Source organism: Mesoplodon mirus (assembly GCF_964341445.2).
Source record: "Mesoplodon mirus genome assembly, chromosome: 7".
NCBI classification, from domain to species: domain Eukaryota; kingdom Metazoa; phylum Chordata; class Mammalia; order Artiodactyla; family Ziphiidae; genus Mesoplodon; species Mesoplodon mirus.
Window position 1 is genome coordinate 58,790,297 of NC_138983.1, and position 23,707 is coordinate 58,814,003.

The window sequence follows — 23,707 nt, forward strand, 5'->3', positions numbered from 1 at the left end:
TATTTGAGTGCCTACTATGTGGTAGGCCTTGGTCTTTGGTCTGGGCACTGGGGAATACACTGGTACATCAACCGTAACAAAATCTTTTTCTTTTTGGAAATTGTATTCTAGTGGATGGGGAGAGCCACACAATAAACAAATACGTAAGTAAAATATAGAGTATGTCAGATGACCATAAGTGCTATAGAGAAAAATAAAGCATAGAAGGAGCATAAAGAGGAGCAAGACTGTGTTTGGGGCATTGCAGTTTAAAATAGAGTGATCCAGGAAAGCCTTATTGAGAAGGTGACATTGAGCAAAGACCTAAAAGAGGTATAGATAGCAAGGAGCCAGGGTTGCCGGGGTTTGGTGAGTGAGGAAGGTGGGAGAGTAGGAGATGAAGTTGGGGAAGGGGGCACACAGGCAGGTTGTGTAGGATTCTGTGGACTGTTGTAATGATTTTGACTTAATTCTGAAGGAGATGATAAACCTTTTGGGCGGCGGTGGGTAGTGATATGATTTTGACTTAAGTTTTAAAGAATAATTCTGCCTGTCATTTGGACAAGGTGGGGTAGGGAAATTTATTGTAAGAATCCATCTGATGTATAATGTAAGGGAAGAATCAATATAGAATCCCTACTTTTTGAAGATGAAAAAATAATCTCTTGGTGAACTATTGGGGGTCTGAATCTTTTATCTATGAAACAGCATTTCGTGTTGGCTAATTTAAAAAGTTTACATGCTGATTACATTTGATTCTTTGACATTGCTGTCTTAATAAGTGCTAACATGTATTTATGGTTTGATTCTTTAGATGGCCGCCAAGAGCGAGTTATGTTTGACAAAATTACATCTCGAATCCAGAAGCTTTGTTATGGACTCAATATGGACTTTGTTGATCCTGTAAGTAAATAGGCTTTATATCTTGGGTTCCTTGCTTCATGTGCTTCTTTTTGCTTATCTCTTATCTCTGGCCCTTCACTCACTTGCTCTATATTTTGGTTTGGCCTTGGATATAAAATGTGAATTTATTGCTTAAAACTTTTTTTTTTCCTGGGAATTCCCTAGCGGTCCAGTGGTTAGGACATGGTGCTTTCACTGCCATGGCCTGGGTTTGATCCCTTGTCGGGGAACTAAGATCCCTCAAGCCGTGTGGCGTGGCAAAAAAAATAAAACAAACAGACAAAAAAAAACAAAACAAAACTTTTTTTCTAAATTTTGTTCTGTGCTGTGATTTCTGACTTTTCAGAGAACTATAAAAGTGAGCAAAGAGGAAAACTTGACATTAACATTTTATATTAGAGGGTTCTTTGAGTAAATTATTTTATTCATAAGTGGAAAAACTTGTTTTGGAATTGTGGTCATTTGGGTAGAAACTGGTTGGAAATTTGCTTTTTTGTTATCTATGTGGAAAGAATACATTAAAGTAATATAAAAGTAATGTAAAATAGATTTCATGGCCAGCTTTTAAATTAAGGAGAGCCAGGGCTTCCCTGGTGGCGCAGTGGTTGAGAGTCCGCCTGCCAATGCAGGGGACATGGGTTCGTGCCCCGGACCGGGAAGATCCCACATGCCGCGGAGTGGCTGGGCCCGTGAGCCATGGCCGCTGAGCCTGCGCGTCTGGAGCCTGTGCTCCGCAACGGGAGAGGCCACAACAGTGAGAGGCCTGCGTACCGCAAAAAGAAAAAAAAATAAATAAATAAAATAAATTAAGGAGAGCCAGCTATTCATAAGCAAGTTGCTGTGTGTTTCTCTTTCTATACCTCCTCTACTCTAGACCCTCAGCATCCCTTATCTAGACTGCTACCTGTAGTGGTCTCTGAAGTGTTCTCCTGGTGTTCCTCTCATCTTGCCGTCTTCAAATACATCTTCCACATGGCTTTCAAAATGATCTTACTAAACGGAGTCTCTAAGAACCTTCTCTTTTTTAAACCCATACTGCCCCATCCTTATTTAGGTATTTTATCTGTACTACTCTAGCGCTTGTGCTGGCCTCATAGCATTAACCACCTAGTATTGAAATTATTTATATGTCTCTGTCCTCCCCGAGAATTGCTGGTGAGGCCTGTATCTTGTTCTTGTGATATCCACAATGCTTAACACATATATAATTAGATGCTCAATAAATATTGAATTGACCAAAATGGTCAAAAGAAAATAATTTTTTACAGCTTTAAAATATGCTTATTATAAATTCCCTTTTACATTTAGAAATCTAGACAATAATTAGAATAGTAGAATATCAGAGTTGGAACGAACCTGAGAGATCATCTTATTTCATCTTCCTTGTTTTATAGATAAGGAAGGTCCAAAGTGAAGGGGAGTGACTTGTACAAGTGAGTGGGAGTGTAGGAGGAAGAACCTAGGTATCGTGACTCGTAGGTGTTCTGTTGCCTCATGCACACATTTCAGAGTGCAGGTGTGCTAGAGCTGACTCGAGCTTTCTAGGGTAGATTTAGTTGAAAAAGTCTACGTGTTTTTAGATCTGGCATGGTTATTAGCACACAGATGTTATTTTATTCTGAGTTCTGATTACTTGCCATGTAGCACCAGAAATCACTTAGAAGACTTAACTACTCTTTTACTGAACATGAGTTAATTGTTGGATCTGAGAAGAAAGTGATCAGGAGCAACTTGAGCTTAGATCTGAAATTTAATTGGAATAGATTTTAAACCAGTAATTACACACTTTTTTTTGAGGGGGCATGCTTTCGTCAGCTGGGAAATGGCATTCATTTTCTGTTGGATTAATCTTTTTTTTTTTTTGCGGCTGCATGGCTTGTGGGATCTTAGTTCCCCCTCCAGAGATTGAACCCATGCCCCCTGCAGTGGAAGCTTGGAGACACAGCCACTGGACCACTGGGGAATTCCCTAATCTTTTTTTTTTTTTAAAGATTCAATAAACACATACATATATACAACTTAGAATTTGTCTTTCTTTTTTTTTTTTTTTTTTTTTTTTGCGGTACGTGGGCCTCTCACTGTTGTGGCCTCTCCCGTTGCGGAGCACAGGCTCCGGACGCGCAGGCTCAGCGACCATGGTTCACAGGCCCAGCTGCTCCGCGGCATGTGGGATCCTCCCGGACCGGGGCACGAACCCTTGTCCCCTGCATCGGCAGGCGGACTCTCAACCACTGTGCCACCAGGGAAGCCCCGAATTTGTCTTTCTTGGCTTGTGCATTGTGTGTTTTATTTATCTATCTATTTATTTATTCTTTAACATCTTTATTGGAGTATAATTGCTTTACAGTGGTGTGTTTGTTTCTGCTTTATAACAAAGTGAATCAGCTATACATATACATATATCCCCATATCTCTTCCCTCTTGCGTCTCCCTCCCTCCCACCCTCCCTATCCCACCCCTCTAGGTGGTCACAAAGCACCGAGCTGATCTCCCTGTGCTATGCGGCTGCTTCCCACTAGTTATCTGTTTTACATTTGGTAGTGTATATATGTCCATGCCACTCTCTCACTTTGTCTCAGCTTACCCTTCCCCCTCTCCGTGTCCTCAAGTCCATTCTCTAGCAGGTCCGCATCTTTATTCCTGTCCTGACCCTAGGTTCTTCATAACCATTTTTTTTTTAGATTCCATACATATGTGTGTTAGCATCGTGTGTTTTGAAGAGGGGTATCTCTTACAGTATGGTCTTGAAAACAGTGAAATGCATTGAGGTTGAATGGCATGTGGAGCCAGAAGACTTAGATAGTGAAGCTTGGGCAAGTCCCAGTAACCTGGTTCCTCATGTAAAGTGGTGATAGTTATATACCCATCTCACAGATAATTGTGAAATGTCAGAGAAGATCATGAAAGTTGAGATATTTTGTAATTTGTGAAATGTTAAAGAAAGAGTAGCCATTAAATTATTTGATGACTCAGCCCCAACTCTAACTTATATCTTCATCTCCTTTCATTGGAATGATTAAAGTTTGGTTCATTTGCTTTCCTGTGCTTGTCCTTAGGTAGAATTGGGGCAAAATGGGTAAGTATGTAGCATGAACCCTGATTATATAGAGAGAATTTGAATGAAAGATGGGGAAATAATTATAGAATCATTGGTCTGTTTTCAGCTGATTCCCTGTGTGACTGTTAATCTTTGTAAAAGCTCTACTTAGATTTTAAAACTAACTTCCTTCCTTCCTCCCTTCCTCCCCCCCGCTTTCTTTCTTTCTCTTTCTCTCTTTCTTTCCACACTTCTTCATTGTATATGTAGTATGCATTTTCTAGCAGCTCTATTGGCTTATGAATTCTCATTACTAAATTTTCCACAGCCCACCATTCTGAAAGATAATTTTTCATAAAAGGAAGTTGTCTTTTATTTTGATATAAATTGATTGTTTTCTTCATTGCTCTCTTAAGGAAGCTGTTGGTTCTTGGGAAAGCATAAGTAATTCTTGGCTTTGCTTTTATAGGCTCAGATCACCATGAAAGTAATCCAAGGCTTATACAGTGGGGTCACTACTGTGGAACTGGATACTTTGGCTGCTGAAACAGCTGCGACCTTGACTACTAAGCACCCTGACTATGCCATCCTGGCAGCAAGGATTGCCGTCTCTAACTTGCACAAAGAAACAAAGAAAGTATTCAGTGGTGAGTCTAGAGGAAAAAGAAAGAATTTAGTATTCTCAGAAAATTTATAAGGGTACTAGAATGAAACCTTGAGTGTCAAAAAGAGAAGTTCCATCTTGTTTAAAAAAGCAAAGTGTGCAGGTTAGTGGCAGAGGGAGACTAGAACTTCCTATTTCTCCATGCTGCTGACCTGCTGCATGGAAGGGTCAGTGGATACTTTTCTTTATCTTTTTGTTTCTTTTTTTCTTTTTTTTTTGAAACCCATCTTTAGATGCTTGGTGGTGGTGTGGTTGGAAAAAAGAATAATATTTATTGATAATTTCTGGGTTAAACAAAGTGTTACAGTCAGTCTTTTGTCACCATTAGTCAGCACTCCCATTTTATAGCTCAGTGAATGTGGGCAAAGGAAGGTTAAATAATTTGTTAGGTATATAAAAAGTGGTATATAAGAAGTCAGCTGGTAGACTGAGAGTAGAAATCTTTCAGCTTTCAATTCGAGATCTGTTATATGGGGACTTAAACATTATATCTCCCTCTTCAGTAGATTTATTGTAAAGATACCAGTTCTCCCCAAATTGACTATGGATTCAAGTCAAATTCAGTCAGAATGCCAGCTTTGCGTATATGTGTATTATATGTATAAATGCAGAGGACTAAATACTGCTGTGATGTCTGGAAGAGAGAGGGCTTATTACTAAATGTGCATTTATAGAAGTAAAATACCTGGGATGATAGGTTTTGAATTTTAAGTTGAGTTTCTGTTTTGTTAGGATAAAAAAACTTGAGAAGAGGTTATAATTTCTGTTTTTCTTTATTTTCAACCAGCAATTCTCAATGGGGTTATATGTCAGAATCATCTGGCAGTCTTTTTCAAACTACAGGAGCCTATGCTCACTCTAACTCTGGAAGATTGTTTCCTTATTTAGCTTATAAATATATAAATTTCCTTATATATTTATTAAACGTGTGTATGTTCATTGAGCACTTTCTGTGCTAGGTACTAAGGTGGGTTGGGATGAAAAACGGTTGAGAACCACTGTTTTAAACTGTTACCTGAAGATTGAATTAGCTGTTAAGTGATTTTGATATTTTAATTTTCTGTTGTTTTGTTTTTAGATGTAATGGAAGACCTCTTCAACTACATAAATCCACATAATGGCCAACACTCTCCCATGGTGGCCAAGTCAACAGTGGATATTGTTTTGGCCAATAAAGATGTATGTATAATGCTTTTCTGGTGAAAAATTTTTTATAGATTCTTTTTTTTAAGACAATAAGCACATTTAAAAAAATTTAAACACTACAGTAGATAGAGGTAAAAAGTAATTCTTTCTGCTTCTCTGAATCCTAGTTTTCCTCTCTAGAAACAACAACATTTTGTCATTTTAAAATGTATTTTTCCAGAGCTGTTCTATAATACACATATGTGTACCTTTATTTTTCCTTTTAGTGGTAGTGTACTGTGCATACTATTCTTTCTGTTACTTTTTCACTTGCAAGTATATCTTAGAGATAGTTCTTTATTAGCATTTATTAATTACCTGCGTAGAATTCCATTCTATAGCTGTATCATCATTATACATATATGTAAGAATTGCTCTAGTGATGAATATTTGTTTTCCATTTTTCCCTGGAGTGAATATCCTTGTATGGTAGTGCTTTACTTGTAGATGAGTATATTGGTAAGGTAAATCCCTTAAGTGGAATTGCTGAGCCAAAGAGTATGTACATTTAAAATTTTAGTAGACATTGCTAAACCGACTTCCAAAAAGGTGGTTCAGGTAAAATTTTGAAAGATCTTCTTGCTCAGCAACTTAAAAATTATCCATTTGTGTTTCAACCCCTTTCTTAACTACATCCCAGAGAACAGAAGGGAAAAAGATGGGTAGGTCCAGCCAGCCCTTTTGCACACAGGATTTATCTACCATGGATATCTGCATATACATTAGAACCACTTTTAATTGTAGGTAATAGAATGATTTGTCGGCTGTCTCTAAATATGTATCTGATGTTAAAGAGACTGAGAGAAAACTCAGTTGTGTGTTGTTCATATGTATAATCTTGAAGACAGGTGAAAAACAAAAATAAAATGATGACAGCAAAAACCTGTATCTAAAAAATAAATATTGATAATCAAGTATTTCAGTTCTCCATTATTCATGCAAGGCCCCTACCTGTCTTTGGCAACAAAGATGCCCTTAAAAATTTAAGAGGAAGGGAAGAGTTTTGTATAGATTTTTCAAGTCCTTGGACATGGATCCTTATATGGAAATACTGATAGTATTTTGAAAGACTGGCTCCACATTTCTCTATCCAAAGTGATTATTTGTACCTAATTGCTTTTGTTTTCTTTAAATGACTCTATAGCCTACAAAAGCTTGTAACAATGGCCAGTTCTGCTTTAAAATATTACTGTCACAGCAGTAGTTTGTTTAAAACCTGTTAAAGGACCATGGATTTGATGAGCCTTAGAATTAACATAATTATTTATCTTATATATTGTTATGTGCAGTTTAAAATGGAAGATAAAAATACATATTAGTAATTATATGGCTCTGATACTTTTGGAGTAATGGCTAATCTAAAAACATGTTTAAGGGTGATAATATAGTCCCTTTTATGCTCATATTCTTTCCCTCTTCAGAGATGTACTGTAAACATAATAGGGAAAGTTTGGTAAGTCACATATATATTTTTACTTATATACAACTTATACTTACATGTTTTCTTCTAGTCCTTTAATGTACATGTTTTTAAACCTAATTAGGATACTCAATTTATATAATTTTTTTTTTCTTGACATCAGGTATGGATTTCTATTCTGCAACAGTAATACTTAGTGTTATCTCTTTTATATTCTATGTCAATTTTAATTCTGGAGTCAGGGCTGAAAGATACCAGAGTTTGTGAAAATAAATCTAAGTATCTTAATTATGGGTTTTTTTTTTTACCTTCACCAGCGCCTGAATTCTGCCATTATCTATGATCGAGATTTCTCTTATAATTACTTTGGCTTTAAGGTAAATAATGGGTTTCAAATGAGTGGGAATTCCTCCTTGAATCAGGAAATACAGGTTTTTGTTTATGTTTTAGTGATACAATTATAGAGGTAGTAATTTGTTGGGAGTTGGGGGACCTGTGGGATTAGTGGGGTTAGGGTGGTGGTGGTTGTTTGAATTAAGGAAAGATAGCTTATTCATTTGCAATTTTCAAATTTTCCAAATATTACTTCTGGATACCTTTGGAGTTATACAGGTAATTTGCCAGAATGATTCTATATTCTACTGTTTATGCAACAACTGTTTATTGAATTCCTACTATGTGCCAAGTGCTTTTCTAGGTACTTTTGTGTTGATAAACAGTATTTTGTAGTGCTTGAGAACATGAATGTTGGTGTCAGACCACCTAGGTTCAAATCTCTGCTCCATTTCTTATTAGCGAGATACTTAATCTCTCTGTCCTCAGTTTCCTCATCTTTAGAATGGGGATAATAATAAAATTTCAACAGCAAATTCTCTTGAGGAGTGAGTGTATGTGTTGCTTTGATCAATGCCTAGCCTGTTATAAGCACTTCATAAATGTTAACCATTATGATGTGGTAATGAATACTACAACTTCTGCTATTAACATTACACATAATAATATAGAGCTGGCTTTTTCCAGAAATTTTCAGGCAGTCTTTTCCAAAACAAATAGCCAATTGATAATGTTCCAAGCTAAAGCTAGTAAAACGAAATATGCTATTCTTGTCATTTAAGATTATATTAAAAACGGAAAAGATTTAAATAGATTGCCTTATTGTGAATGATATATCTACTATGTCTTTAAAAACTATGCTCTGGAAGTTTTTTGTTGTTTTGCTTTTTCTAGACGCTGGAGCGATCCTATTTGTTGAAGATCAGTGGAAAAGGTGAGACATGAATGTGTTTGTGTGTTACATTTTCTATTCATTATATTGAAAATAGAGCTTTGAACTATTAGCCTTAGCACTTCTATTTAAACTCTAACATTTTAAACTTTAGGTTTAGTTTATGAATAATTTTGCTGCTTCTTGGTGTAAAATTTTTAAAATTGTCTTTTGGTGTTCCTTTTTTTGACTCAAGTACATATCTCAGCCTAGTTTTTCTCACATGTCCCATTATGTGAAAATTCCTCTTTTGTTTTTAGTGGCTGAAAGACCACAGCATATGTTGATGAGGGTATCTGTGGGCATTCACAAAGAAGATATTGATGCTGCTATTGAAACATACAACCTTCTTTCTGAGAAGTGGTTTACCCATGCCTCTCCCACTCTCTTCAATGCTGGCACCAACCGCCCACAACTTTCTAGGTATGTCATCTATAGTCGCTTTTAATGTTCTGAAATGCTTTTGCTAGGGAAATAAACCTTGACCTGAAGAAACTAGGCAGTTCATCACATAAAAATTAATTTGATATACATTTTTTTTTTTTTTTTTTGCGGTACACGGGCCTCTCACTGTTGTGGCCTCTCCCGTTGCGGAGCACAGGCTCCGGACGCGCAGGCTCAGCGGCCATCGCTCACGGGCCCAACCCCTCCGCAGCATGTGGGATCTTCCCGGACCGGGGCATGAACCCGTGTCCCCTGCATCGGCAGGCGGACTCTCAACCACTGCGCCACCAGAGAAGCCCTGATATACATTTAACCACTCTTGTTCTGATTAAATGAGATTTACTTTCTGGAAAGCTCTTTTACTGCAATGTGGTAAATGAATTGAAGAGAGACAAATGCCGATAATGAAATTTTAAACATGATTGTGGTGATGGTTGTACAACTCTGTGAATATACTAAAGACCATTAATTGTACACTTTAAATGGGGAATTGTGTGGTATGTAAATTATATCTCAATAAAGTTTTTTTTTTAAAGTAAATACTGACAGTAATTAGAGGACTCTAATCGTAGTCTGTATGAGAGATTATGGTATTTTGGGTTAGGGAGGTGAAAGTAGAGATTGAGAGAAATAGACAAATTCAGGAGATTTGGGAGGTAAAACGGATAGAATTTGATGATTTGGGTATGAGTCAAGAGTGGTTCCTGAGTTTATGGGTAGAGTAACAGGATTTATTTTGGTGCCATTTTCTGCGAAAGGAAACATTGGAACAGAGTCTGGTAATTTGTAAAAAAAAAAAAAAAAAAAAAAAAAGACTAGTACACCCTAAGCAAGTTTGTTTTATCCGAGGAACTCAAGGATATGCTAACATCAAAAAGTGTATTAATGTAATTCATTGCACTAACATTTTATATCATTTAATACTTTCATAATACAAAAACTAGCAAAATAGATATAGAAAATAGCTTCCTTTATTTGGTAAAAGGTAATCCACTAAAAACTTAGATCTACTGGACCTCTGTTTTCAGCATTGTAGTGGAGGCCTGAGCCAGCATTGTAAGATAAGAAAAAATAAGATTGGAAATGAGGGAACGAAACTGTAATGATTCCTGAAGAGCATCTACAGACAAATTATTAGAATTAAAAAGAGATTTCAGCAGAATATCTGGATGTAAATTCAACATAAATTAATCAGTTTGAGTGTCTGTATTTTAGCTGTTAGAAGATTTAAGTTTAAAACATATCATAATACTGGAAGGTACCCAAGAATAAATCTAATGAAAGGTGTGTAAGGCTTTTAAGGAAAAAATTCTAAAACATAATTGAAGGACATTAAAAAACAAATAAATGGAGAGTGATCTTATATTCATAAATGGATTTAATATTGTAACAATGTCAGTTTTTCCCAAGTTAATCTATAGTTTCAGTGTAATTCCAGTCAGAATTTCAACATGCTGATTCTAAAATTTATATGGAAGAGCAAAATGCTAAGAATAATCTAGTGCTGCTCAAAGATATCAGGTCCTAATCCCTGGAACCTGTAAATGTTACTTTATAAGGAAAACAGTCTTTGCAGTTATGATTAAAAAAGATCTTGACATAGGGAGATTATCCTGAATTATTCAGGTGGGCCCTGAATCCAGTAAAAAATATCCTTATAAGAGAGAGGTTGAGGGAGATATGATACATACAGAAGAAAAGAAGGCAGTGTGTAGATAGAGGCAGAAATTGGAGTGATGTGGCTACAAGCAAAGGATCCACCAGAAGCTGGAAGAGGCAAGGAATATATTCTCCCCTAGAGCCTCTGGAGGAATGTTCTTGATTTTGACCCAGTGAAACTGATGTTGAACTTCTGGCCTCCTGAACTGTGAGAGAATAAATTTCTATATTAAGCCACTGAGTTAGTGGTGTTTGTTAGGACAGCTACAGGAAACTAATATAAATAACAAGATAGTTTTGAAGAAAAAGTCCTACAAGATTTCAAGACCACTATAAACCCATGTTTTGTCTATCCCAGAGTAAATACCATACTTTGTAATATTTACTCTGGGATAGTGTAGTATTTGCTCTGGCCACTGGAACATAACAGAGGGCTCAAAGAGAGATTCAGGCTTATATGGGAACCTGATGAATAACAGGGTGTCATTGGATTTCATTGGGAAAACAGTGCTAAGGAAATTGGTTATCCTATGGGGAAAAGTATAATTAGATTTCCCTTCTTCATGCCATATATAGAAATAAATTCAAGAGAATGTGAAAGTAAAATCTTTTAGAAGAACATATAGAGAAAATAAATACTTTCCTCCCCACTTTTTAATATGAATTTCAAACATTCAGAAAATTTAAAGAAGAGGACAGTGAACTCCACCCATGCACTCACTTCTGCCTAGATAAAAAAATTACTAACATCTTGCCATATAGATGTATTTTTTTTTTTTTTTTCCGGTACGCGGGCCTCTCACTGCTGTGGCCTCTCCCGCCGCGGAGCACAGGCTCCGGACGCGCAGGCTCAGCGGCCATGGCTCACGGGCCCAGCCACTCCGCGGCACGTGGGATCCTCCCGGACCGGGGCACGAACCCGTACCCCCCGCATCGGCAGGCGGACTCTCAACCACCGCGCCACCAGGGAAGCCCCATATAGATGTATTTTTATCTTTAAAATTAAAAAAAATTTTTTTTTCGGCTGAGTCATTTGAAAGTGAGCTGCAGACATCATGACTATCAACCTACATCTTGATAGATTATATATGACCTCAGAGTAGTGAAGGATTTCTTAAAATAGATATAATAAGCAAACAATATAAGGAAAAATTGACTACATTAAAATTTAAAACTTCTGTGAACCAAATACCGTGAAAAAAGTTTCAGACTGGGAGAAGATATTTGCAATGTATGTTAACTGTTGAAGGATTATAAGAAAAAGACACAAAACAAACTAGAAACATGGGCTAATTTGTAGAAGAAACTGATTGGCTAATAAACACGTGAGAGATAAACTTTGTTGGTGATTAAGAAGATGAAAGTTAACATCATAATGAGATATTTCATACCCAACAGATTGATACAAATTAAAAGGCTGATAATAGTATTGGTAAGAATGTGGAACATAGGGAACTCTCATGCATTGCTAGATGGAGTATACTTACCCATTCACTTTGGAGAATCTTTAGTAAAGTGGAACACATGCATATCTTTTGACCCAGAAATTCTTCTCCTAGGTTTTTTTTTTTTTTAAACCATCTAATTATGAATTTACTTATTTATTTTTGCTGTGTTGGGTCTTTGTTTCTGTGCGAGGGCTTTCTCTAGTTGCGGCAAGTGGGGACCAGTCTTCATCGCGGTGGGCGGGCCTCTCACTATTGTGGCCTCTCTTGTTGCGGAGCACAGGCTCCAGACGCCCAGGCTCAGTAGTTGTGGCTCACGGACCTAGTTGCTCCGCGGCATGTGGGATCTTCCCGGACCAGGGCTCGAAACCATGTTCCCTGCATTGGCAGGCAGATTCTCAACCACTGAGCCACCAGGGAAGCCCCTCTCCTAGGTTTATACCCTATAGAAATCCTTAGACATAAGCACAAGGAGATATGTTTAAGAACTTTCACAGCAGCATTGTTTAGAATAGCAAACAAATTGGAAATAATCCAAATGTCCACCAGTAGGCAAATGGACATGGTGTATTCATACAATGGAATACCTTAGAGAGTGAAAATAAACTAGTCCTATATGTATCAGTAGGAATGAATCTCTAACACAGTATTGAGTTAAATAAAAGTGGGTTACAGAGAGATAAATTAATATGGAACCAGAAATTTAAAAAATGTGGAACATATGTCAATGCTAAAAGAACGTAGAAAGGCATGGAAATGGTATATGATTGTAATTAGGTTATATTTGTAGTATCTTATTTCTTGAGGTAGGTGGTAAGTACAAAGTATATGTTATATTATTCTCTGTGCCTTTCTGAATGTCTGAATATTTAATATAAAAAGTCAACAGAGTCCATCTGATTGGTTGAATATTTAAGTTAGTGAAGGGATCATTGGAAGACTAAGGTTCCTGGGGTAGGAGGATAAGATCCAAAGCACAGGTAGAAGGATTGTCTTCAAAAAGACTGTAAGGAAGCTGAATTTTGATGGACATACCAAATTTGGTTCAGTATTGGATAGGTGGGTTTTTTTTCATAAATGTTTAATTTTTCTTGGCTTACTAATAGGTTGAAAAGGTGTTATGTATGCTTAGGAATTTACATGAGAAAATGTTATAATGGCACATTTACAGTCTGGTGAACATGGAAGCTAATATTTTTAGACTTATCTCTAAGCCTTCCTTCCAGGCTTAGAATCTAGCGTAGGCAGCAAGGTGACCTTAAAACAATATATGTTGATATATCTTATTGTGTTATATCCAGTAAAAAGTTTTGTTTTGTGTTTTTCCTTCTAAAAACCCGTAGGAATTTTGTAAGCTTCAAATTGTTTATTTGCCTAACTTACTGTCTTTGGATTATATAGTCATTTTTTGATTCTGCTTTGCTTTGGTTCCTTGCTGAGTTGTGACTTTTTTCCCCTGTAGCTGTTTCCTTCTGAGTATGAAAGATGATAGCATTGAAGGCATTTATGACACTCTAAAGCAGTGTGCATTGATATCCAAGTCGGCTGGGGGAATTGGTGTTGCTGTGAGTTGTATTCGAGCTACTGGCAGCTACATTGCTGGGGTAAGCCTCTCTTGTGTGACTAAAAGTGTATAGGCTTAGGGGGATTCAGCTCCATAAGCAACCAGGCTTGTGATTGAGAGGGCATTTGCTGGGGCTTGGGAGACCTGGATCTCTGTTAATTATTTGCTGGCTGTGTGACTTAGACTGAGTAATTTCACTACTTCTGGTCTCATTTTCATCTGTCTTATTAGAGGTTGATTAGATGGTCTCTAGGGTCAGATTTTGGAATCCTGATTTATTTTAGCAATAATGATAGCATTATTATTATTCATTGCTCACTACATGCTGAATCTGTTGTAAAAGTTTTATGTGCATTACACATTTAACCCTTACTGCAACCTCATGAGATAGATATCATTACAGACACAGTAAACTTTATTCCTTACAGTAACTTTGTGAGTATAGCCACAGTCTTCATTTGATAAGTGAGGAAGCTGAAGCTTAGAAAGTTAAATTACTTCCAGAGGTTAGTCACTTAATATGTGATAGAGCCAAGATTCAAGCTTTAAACATTGTCACTTTATGAGGTAAATTTCATCTCTTCTAGTTCACTATTCACTGGGAGTCAAGATCATGGTTTTGGGTAGAATCTAAAAAATAATACAAATGGATGTATATGCAAAACAGAAACAGACTCACAGATAAAGAAAACAAACTTGTGGTTACCAAAGGCGAGAGAGAAGGAGGGAGGGACAAATTAGGGGCATGGGATTAACAGATACAAACTGCTATATATTAAAATAGATAAGCAACCAGGGTATACTGTATAGGACAGGGAATTATACCCATTATATTGTAATAACCTATAATGGAGTATAATATGCAAAAATGCTGAATCACTGTGCTGTACACCTGAAACTAACTATTGTAAATCAACCATACTTCAATTAGAAAAAAAAAAAGAAAAAAAAAAGGTAATCGTTTTGGGTAAGTCCTGGATTTAAATCCTATCTTCACTAATTACTAGTAGTGTGGCCTAGTGCAAGTTATTTTACATCTCTGAGTTTGTTTCCTCCTCTGTAAGGTGAAGAAAATATCTAACCCTATAGAATAAAGTTAGAGTCCAGAAGAAAACCATTCCATTACGTGGTGTTCATTACATAATAGTAGGGCGAGCCATTGCTCACTTATCTTTCTAGGCTGTTTAAAGGCTTGCCTTGGGGTTAGAAGGATTATTTTAAAAATTTGATGAGGTATCTTTTAGTCTTAGGAGTTTATGTATTTTTTTTCATCTTCATTCTAGAATCCATTTATTGCTGAGAATCTCCATTTACCTTATTGTCTTGATTTATCCATTGCATATAATTCTTATTGTAAATTGCCTTGAATTCTTTTGGGAAAAAGATACTGCAGTAGCGTTTTTACTCTACCCAAAGTATTTCTTTATATAATGACCTTTTGAACGTGTGGGGTTTAAATTTAGCTATCCTGATTTTGGATTCTTTTGACTTGTAGTTGTTATTTCTCATTGTAAATTAGAGATGCCATGAAATAACTTTGTACATAATTGCAATTTATTCAGCAAAATTTTATTTTATGTTGGGCATTGTGTTTTTAAAGCAGAGGGAGAGATGGGAAGCAGATGAAACTGTAGACTGGGAGAGAGTGATTTGTCCACTGTTGAACCATTTTGTTCTTTTCCTTGCTGAGCCCCCTATTTCTCCTCCAGATGCCTTTATCCTCAGTTTCTCTTTCAGACTAATGGCAATTCCAATGGTCTTGTACCGATGTTGAGAGTATATAACAACACAGCTCGATATGTGGATCAAGGTGGAAACAAGGTATGCTCTGTTACTGAAAGTCCTAGAAACCAGAACTGAAAATCTTTTCTCATATATGCTTATAATAAGATGGCTCATTGTGTATGTTTCTAACAACTTTGCTTTTTTTCCACTTTTATGATCAATTTAATGAGTATAATTTTTACTTTTAAGTGTATACAATTGAAGTATACATTTTGATGATTTTGACAGATGTATATACTTGTGTAATCACACCAGTCAAGACATAGAACATTTCCATAACCCCAACATGTTTCCTCATGCACCTTTGTATTAATCACCTATCACTCCCACCAATACATACTTTATCCCTGGCTCCAGGCAGCCAGTGATTGAGTCAGCTGTCTTACGTGACAGTTTATTTGCAAGGAATTTCTAAAGTTGTGATTCATATTGATACCTAACCTTGAAAAAGGGTTGTAATACGTTTTCTGGGTTTTTCTTTAAAAAAAGAAAACAAAAACAGAAAACAAAACTCAGTCTATTTTATAGAGGGAAGAGTAAAGTTGAGAGTATTGGATCATTTATCCAATGTCATCAGCAGGATAGTTTGCAACTATCTAGCCTGTCTCTTATGGATATGTAGGCATAGTAATCACCTATTAGTTTATGAATTTCCTTCTGATGCACTTTTAAAAAACCTATGGTGGGGGCTTCCCTGGTGGCGCAGTGGTTGAGAGTCCGCCTGCCGATGCAGGGGACACGGGTTCGTGCCCCGGTCCAGGAAGATCCCACATGCCGTGGAGCGGCTGGGCCCGTGAGCCATGGCCCCCGAGCCTGTGCGTCTGGAGCCTGTGCTCCGCAATGGGAGAGGCCACAACAGTGAGAGGCCCGTGTACCACACACACACACACACACAAAATCTATGGGGACATTAATAAGACATACCACCTTTTTGACCTTTTGAGCACAACATTATTGTCAAAGTTAAAGTGATTTTCTTTGGCCTTTACATACATGTCACATAGTGTAAAGTGAGCTGGACGACTGCTGAAGTGGAAGCTCCATCCCTAGTTCACTGTGTCATTTTGGATAAATTATTTAGTCTTTCTTTTATTTTTCTTGTATTTAAAAAATAAATTTATTTATTTATTTTTGGCTGAGCTGGGCCTTTTATTGCTGCATGAGGGCTTTCTCTAGTTGCGGCGAGTGAGGGCTACTGTTTGTTGAGGTGTGTGGGTTTCTCATTGCGGTGGCTTCTCTTGTCGCAGAGCACGGGCTCCAGGCATGCGGGCTTCAGTAGTTGCAGCACGCGGGCTCAACAGTTGTGGCTCACGGGCTCTAGAGCGCAGGCTCAGTACTTGTGGCTCACGAGCTTAGTTGCTCTGCAGCATGTGGGATCTTCCCGGACCAGGGCTTGAACCCTTGTCCCCTACATTGGCAGGTGGATTCTCAACCACTGCGCCACCAGGGAAGTCCTATTTAGGATTTCTTATTCCACATTTTCTTTATGTTAAATGCTCTTTTTTACTGCTAGAATTGTAAGAAAACTACTACTACTTTATATTTTTATAGTACTTTTATTTGTATTATCTCATTTAATTCATTAATTGTAGTGAAGATCCAAGGAGATATTTTTTTTTCAGAACCAAGAAATTCATTTTTATTATTTATCTGTTAAAAAGAGGTTTTTTTTGTTTTGATTTTTGTTTTTTTTTACAACTTTATTGGAGTATAATTGCTTCACAATGGTATATTAATTTCTGCTTTATAACAAAGTGAATCAGTTATACATATACATCTGTTCCCATATCCCTTCCCTCTTGCATCTCCCTCCCTCCCACCCTCCCTATCCCACCCCTCCAGGCAGTCACAAAGCACCGAGCTGATCTCCCTGTGCTATGCAGCTGCTTCCCACTAGCTATCTACCTTACGTTTGGTAGTGTATATATGTCCATGCCTCTCTCTCGCTTTGTCACAGCTTACCCTTCCCCCTCCCCATATCCTCAAGTCCATTCTCAAGTAGGTCTGTGTCTTTATTCCTGTTTTACCCCTAGGTTCTTCATGACATTTTTTTTCCTTAAATTCCATATATATGTGTTAGCATACGGTATTTGTCTTTCTCTTTCTGACTTACTTCACTCTGTATGACAGACTCTAGGTCTATCCACCTCATTACAAATAGCTCAATTTCGTTTCTTTTTATGGCTGAGTAATATTCCATTGTATATATGTGCCACATCTTCTTTATCCATTCATCGGATGATGGACACTTAGGTTGTTTCCATCTCCGGGCTATTGTAAATAGAGCTGCAGTGAACATTTTGGTACATGACTCTTTTTGAATTATGGTTTTCTCAGGGTATATGCCTAGTAGTGGGATTGCTGGGTCATATGGTAGTTCCATTTTTAGTTTTTTAAGGAACCTCCATACTGTTCTCCATAGTGGCTGTATCAATTTACATTCCCACCAGCAGTGCAAGAGGGTTCCCTTTTCTCCACACTCTCTCCAGCATTTATTATTTCTAGATTTTTTGATGATGGCCATTCTGACTGGTGTGAGATGATATCTCATTGTTGTTTTGATTTGCATTTCTCTAATGATTAATGATGTTGAGCATTCTTTCATGTGTTTGTTGGCAGTCTGTATATCTTCTTTGGAGAAATGTCTATTTAGGTCTTCTGCCCATTTTTGGATTGGGTTGTTTGTTTTTTTGCTATTGAGCTGCATGAGCTGCTTGTAAATTTTGGAGATTAATCCTTTGTCAGTTGCTTCATTTGCAAATATTTTCTCCCATTCTGAGGGTTGTCTTTTCGTCTTGTTTATGGTTTCCTTTGCTGTGCAAAAGCTTTTAAGTTTCATTAGGTCCCATTTGTTTATTTTTTTTTTAATTTATTATTTTTTTTTGTGGTACGCGGGCCTCTCACTGTTGTGGCTTCTCCCGTTGTGGAGCACAGGCTCCGGACGCGCAGGCTCAGCGGCCATGGCTCACGGGCCCAGCCGCTCCGCGGCATGTGGGATCTTCTCGGACCGGGGCACGAACCCGTGTCCCCTGCATCGGCAGGCGGACTCTCAACCACTGCACCACCAGGGAAGCCCTATTTTTTTTTATATTTCCATTTCTCTAGGAGGTGGGTCCAAAAGGATCTTGCTGTGATTTATGTCATAGAGTGTTCTGCCTATGTTTTCCTCTAAGAGTTTGATAGTTTCTGGCCTTACATTTAGGTCTTTAATCCATTTTGAGCTTATTTTTGTGTATGGTGTTAGGGAGTGATCTAATCTCATACTTTTACATGTACCTGTCCAGTTTTCCCAGCACCACTTATTGAAGAGGCTGTCCTTTCTCCACTGGACATTCCTGCCTCCTTTATCAAAGATAAGGTGACCATATGTGCTTGGGTTTATCCCAAGGAGATATTATTGAAGTGCTTTGGAAAATATGAAGTTTCTTTGTTTCATTCTGATTCTGAGAAGAATGATGATTTGTTTACCATTAGCGACCTGGGGCATTTGCTATTTACCTGGAGCCTTGGCATTTAGACATCTTTGAGTTCCTTGATTTAAAGAAGAACACAGGAAAGGAAGAGCAGCGTGCCAGGGACCTTTTCTTTGCCCTTTGGATTCCGGATCTCTTCATGAAACGAGTGGAGACTAATCAGGTGAGAGATAGGTACTTGTTAGTAATAACAACTTGATTCATGTAAGTTTTTTTCTCAGTCATCTTAAATCATGCTTAGGAAGAGTCCACCTGTATGTTATGCAATGGAAAGGCATGCTGAACAAGTTAAGAGATGCCATTCTTGCCTTCTTGGATTTTTATTCTCTAAAGTAGATGCTATCTGACCTAAATGGTTGAAGGGTCATGAACAAACATGCAAAACTAGATGTTTGGGCCTGAGCCTAAAATTATTATTTCTAAAGCAAATTTTTAAGACAGTCTGTGGAAGCTACAATATCCCTTGCAGTGTTCCTAATGGACTACGTGTGGTTGGTTATTTGAAGTTTCTTATGGTTGGTACTCTTCTTCCCTTTGCAGGACTGGTCTTTGATGTGTCCAAATGAGTGTCCTGGTCTGGATGAGGTCTGGGGAGAAGAATTTGAGAAGCTATATGAAAGGTATGGGAAAAATATGAGAATAATAATGTTTTTTTTTTTTTTTTTTTTTTTTTTTTTTGCGGTATGCGGGCCTCTCACTGTTGTGGCCTCCCCCGTTGCGGAGCACAGGCTCCGGATGCGCAGGCCCAGCGGCCATGGCTCACGGGCCCAGCCGCTCCGCGGCATATGGGATCCTCCCAGACCGGGGCACGAACCCGTATCCCCTGCATCGGCAGGCGGACTCTCAACCACTGCGCCACCAGGGAGGCCCAATAATGTTTTTTTTTTGCGGTACGCGGGCCTCTCGCTGTTGTGGCCTCTCCCGTTGCGGAGCACAGGCTCCGGACGTGCAGGCTCAGCGGCCATGGCTCACAGGCCCAGCCGCTCCGCAGCATGTGGGATCTTCCCGGACCGGGGCACGAACTCGTGTCCCCTGCATCAGCAGGCGGACTCTCAACCACTGCGCCACCAGGGAAGCCCGAGAGTAATAACGTTTTAACCGTGTGTTTCTTTTATTTACAGGATCTAAATTTTAAAACTACGTCAGTCATTAGCCAGTTTCTAAGAATCTTGAGAAGCATCTAGAAGAGAATGTGACTAATAATTTTATTTTGGTCATGTTTTCTTCCTGAATCTTCACCAAAATTTTGGTTTGTCTTCTTTCTTAAAACTTTGGGACATGTAAATAGGTATTCAGGTTTTTTTAATTGATCCTTTAAAAAATTAATGCAAAGAGTTATTTAGCAGGGTTATTATTAATTTGCTTTGTCATAAAGTACATTTGACAGAACAAGTTATGCTTTGTATAGTACACAGGAATCAAGGGCAACTGGGACACACATGTCAATAGTTCATTAAGTACTAGCACAAAAGTACTGCTTTAGCACAGTAGCACAATTTGAGTACTTCAGGTTTTGTTCCTTTTTATTATGGAAGGTTTTGTTGATTTAGTGGGATTGGCTTTAGCCATAGTAAGATAAATATCATATTCCTAATTTCTTTCTCTTAACAAAACTTAGTAAGAAATTTAAGAGTTTTCAATATTTTATATTTTGGTGTTTCTCTTCATGTTATCTGCAATAAAGATTTTCCTTAGGGAATATTAAAATAATACTAGCTTTGCCTTTCAGTTATGAGAAAGAGGGTCGTGTCCGCAAAGTTGTAAAAGCTCAGCAGCTTTGGTATGCCATCATTGAGTCTCAGACAGAGACAGGTACCCCGTACATGCTCTACAAAGATTCCTGTAATCGGAAGAGCAACCAGCAGAACCTAGGAACGATCAAATGCAGCAACCTGTGCACAGAAATAGTAGAGTATACCAGCAAAGATGAGGTAGGTAGAAAAACTTCTGCCTCAGGTATTGAGAGAAGAATCTTAGGAGTTTGTGAATTATTTGTGAATCCCTCACATGATTTCCCTTAAGTTGGGTGAAGGGAGTTTTCGTAGCTTGCTGTAAGCAGAAGGGCACTAAAATAGAGATTATAAAGGAAGAGGTGTGATGTGTGCCCTTAAATATCTTTTAGTCTGAGCCATGTAGAAAAGACTGTCAATTTTTTATTTCACACACATTGTTGTAATAACCTTTACTTGAGAAAAATAGCAATATATAGTTATTTAGGTTAGGGTTAGGACAAACACAGTAACGTGTTAGGGTGCTCATTCAGTTTAAAGTATGTAAGCATGAGAGAATCCTTTCAGTGAATGGTGAGACAGTTCTCATCTCATATCTTTAAGGTGATTCACAGAAGAGGCAAGGCTAGAAATGAGACATAGATTTGGATATTTTAAAAAGAAATTTATGGAAAAGCTTTCCGTTTGGGAAGAACTGCCTGTATGACAGATCAGAGACAGGGATAGGTTTTGTGCAGTGAGTGTAAAATTAAGTTTGTTTTGATGGAGCAAGTACATTAAGGTTTGGTGTATGGAGAGATGGCTGCAACTGGGGGAAGGGAGATAGTACGTGAAAGATGGCATGTCTCAGACGCAGGAAAGCCCTTGTAGATTTCTGAAAGGAAAATAGCATCCCTAGGATAGGAAGGATGGCTCTTGCTTCTGGTTATAGAATGGCTTAGTGTGAGAAGAGGCTGGAGGTTAGTTTAAGGAGATTGTTGCATTAGTCCGATGACAGGCAGCTTGGATATTGGATGTAAACTATGAAAATGCGGAGGAAGGAGCAGATCCCAAATTCTAGGACCTAAAAAAAACATGACAAAGGAAAAGTCAGAAAGAAAATGGTGAGTGAGTTGAACATACTGCTAAGGTTGCAGTTTAATTTAACAAAGTTTATTGAGCACCAGCCATGTGTAAGACACTATACTAAGTGTTCTCAGATATAAATGAATGTGGCTTAGCCCCTGCCCTCTGGAAACTTACAATTTAGTTGGAGGAAATTGACATATATTCATGACTATTATACAAGATAGATTATATTATAGAGAATAAAATGACCCTTCTTAAAACAAAAATCAGATCGTATCATTCCTCTGCACAATGCTCATCTTTGATTTTCCAACCCATCCAGAGTTTGTTCATCCTTTTTTTTTAAATTGAGATATAATTCACATACCATAAATTTCACCCTTCTAAAGTATACAATTCAGTGTTTTTTTTAGTATATTCACAAGGTTGTGCAACCATCACTGATAACTAATTCCAGAACATTTTCATCACCGCAGAAAGAAATCTTGTACCCTTTAGCAGTCACTCCCTGTTCCCCTCTTCACCCAGGCCCTGGCACCGCTAACCTATTTTCTGTCTCTGGATTTGTCTATTGTAGGTATTCCATATAAATGGAATCATATGATATTCGGTCTTTTGTGTCAGTTGTCCATGCTGTAGCATGTATCAGTACCTCATTTCTGTCCTTGTAATGCCCTGTGAGATCCTACACAACTGAGTATCCCACCTCATCTGCTCTTACTTTCCCCCTTCCTCACTGTGCTCCAGCTCTACTAATTTTTTTTTTTTTTTTTTGTGGTACGTGGGCCTCTCACCGTTGTGGCCTCTCCCGTTGCGGAGCACAGGCTCCGGACGCACAAGCTCAGCAGCCATGGCTCATGGGCCCAGCCGCTCCGCGGCACATGGGATCCTCCCGGACCGCGGCACGAACCTGTGTCCCCTGCATCGGCAGCCGGACTCCCAACCACTGCACCACCAGGGAAGCCCCAGCTCTACTAATTTTATTGCTGTTTCTCAAACATATCAAGCATACACCTGTCTCAGGATTTTTGAATGTTAAAATGCTCTTCTCCCCAGGTAGCCACATGGCTTGCTTTCTAACTTCTTCAGTTCTTTCTTCATATATCCCATTCTCAGTGAGGTCTTCCTTGACAACTCTATTTAAAAATGGCACTCCTTCCATCCTTAGCCCCAAGACTGTGTTTTCTTTTCCTGCCTTATTTTTCTCCCTAGCATTTATCAGGCTTACATGATTCGAGCTATGTTTTAAAAATGGGTACTTTGGCAACATGTGTAGAATTGAGTAGGTGTGAAGGGCATGAGGGAGTCTAGGAGAGAGGAGTTAAGGGCTGTCAGGATCTCAGTGAGGGTGAAGTAGACGTGAAATTTGGAAGAACTTTCTGCAGTGATAGAAATGTTCTGTATTGGGTGACTACTGAGCACATGAAATGTGACTAGTGCAATTGAGAAGCTGAATTTTAAATTTTATTTAGTTTTAATCTAGTGGCTGCTGTATTGGACAGTGCACATCTACTGACGGATATATATAAAAAATTGTAGCACAATGTGGCATACGTCTGGTAGTAGAGCCATGTACCATGAAGCATATGGTTCTTTCCCCATCTTACCTATTTCACTGGTGCGTGTTACAGTTCACATATGTGAATAGGTTTTGGGATTTAGAAATGAACTGGTGAATGATGAAGAGGGAGGAGTCAAAGATAGAAATTTAAAATTTTAATGTCAGCAAGTGTTAGAGGCTTACAGAGTAGTGTCATTGACACAGTGGAAGAAATAAAAATCGTGTGAGTCTTGACCCTTTTTCTTCGAATTCCAGGTTGCAGTTTGTAACTTGGCTTCTCTGGCCCTGAATATGTATGTCACATCGGAACACACATATGACTTTATGAAGTTGGCTGAAGTCACCAAAGTCATTGTCCGAAATCTGAATAAAATTATTGATATTAACTACTACCCTGTCCCAGAGGTATGAATAGATTTCTCTGCTTATTCGTAATTATTGAAATCCAAGATGGAAGGAGTTTATCACAGTCTTCTAGTCATCATCTAAATGGTTATCATTGGAATGGTGTGAGAAAACTGAGATA

The 23,707-nt window shown here is 38.1% G+C and overlaps 1 protein-coding gene across 1 annotated transcript in view; it reads left to right on the forward strand.

Moving 5' to 3' along the window:
- RRM1 (ribonucleotide reductase catalytic subunit M1) overlaps positions 1-23,707 on the forward strand; it is a 39,057-nt gene that overhangs the window by 5,682 nt on the left and 9,668 nt on the right. The window contains exons 2-13 of the mRNA XM_082628872.1: positions 794-882; positions 4,389-4,566; positions 5,662-5,762; positions 7,506-7,565; positions 8,416-8,455; positions 8,713-8,875; positions 13,463-13,604; positions 15,302-15,385; positions 18,824-18,985; positions 19,363-19,442; positions 20,552-20,753; positions 23,437-23,586. Coding sequence (XP_082484998.1) covers positions 794-882; positions 4,389-4,566; positions 5,662-5,762; positions 7,506-7,565; positions 8,416-8,455; positions 8,713-8,875; positions 13,463-13,604; positions 15,302-15,385; positions 18,824-18,985; positions 19,363-19,442; positions 20,552-20,753; positions 23,437-23,586 — 1,451 coding nt within the window. The remainder of the gene's footprint in view (positions 1-793; positions 883-4,388; positions 4,567-5,661; positions 5,763-7,505; positions 7,566-8,415; positions 8,456-8,712; positions 8,876-13,462; positions 13,605-15,301; positions 15,386-18,823; positions 18,986-19,362; positions 19,443-20,551; positions 20,754-23,436; positions 23,587-23,707) is intronic.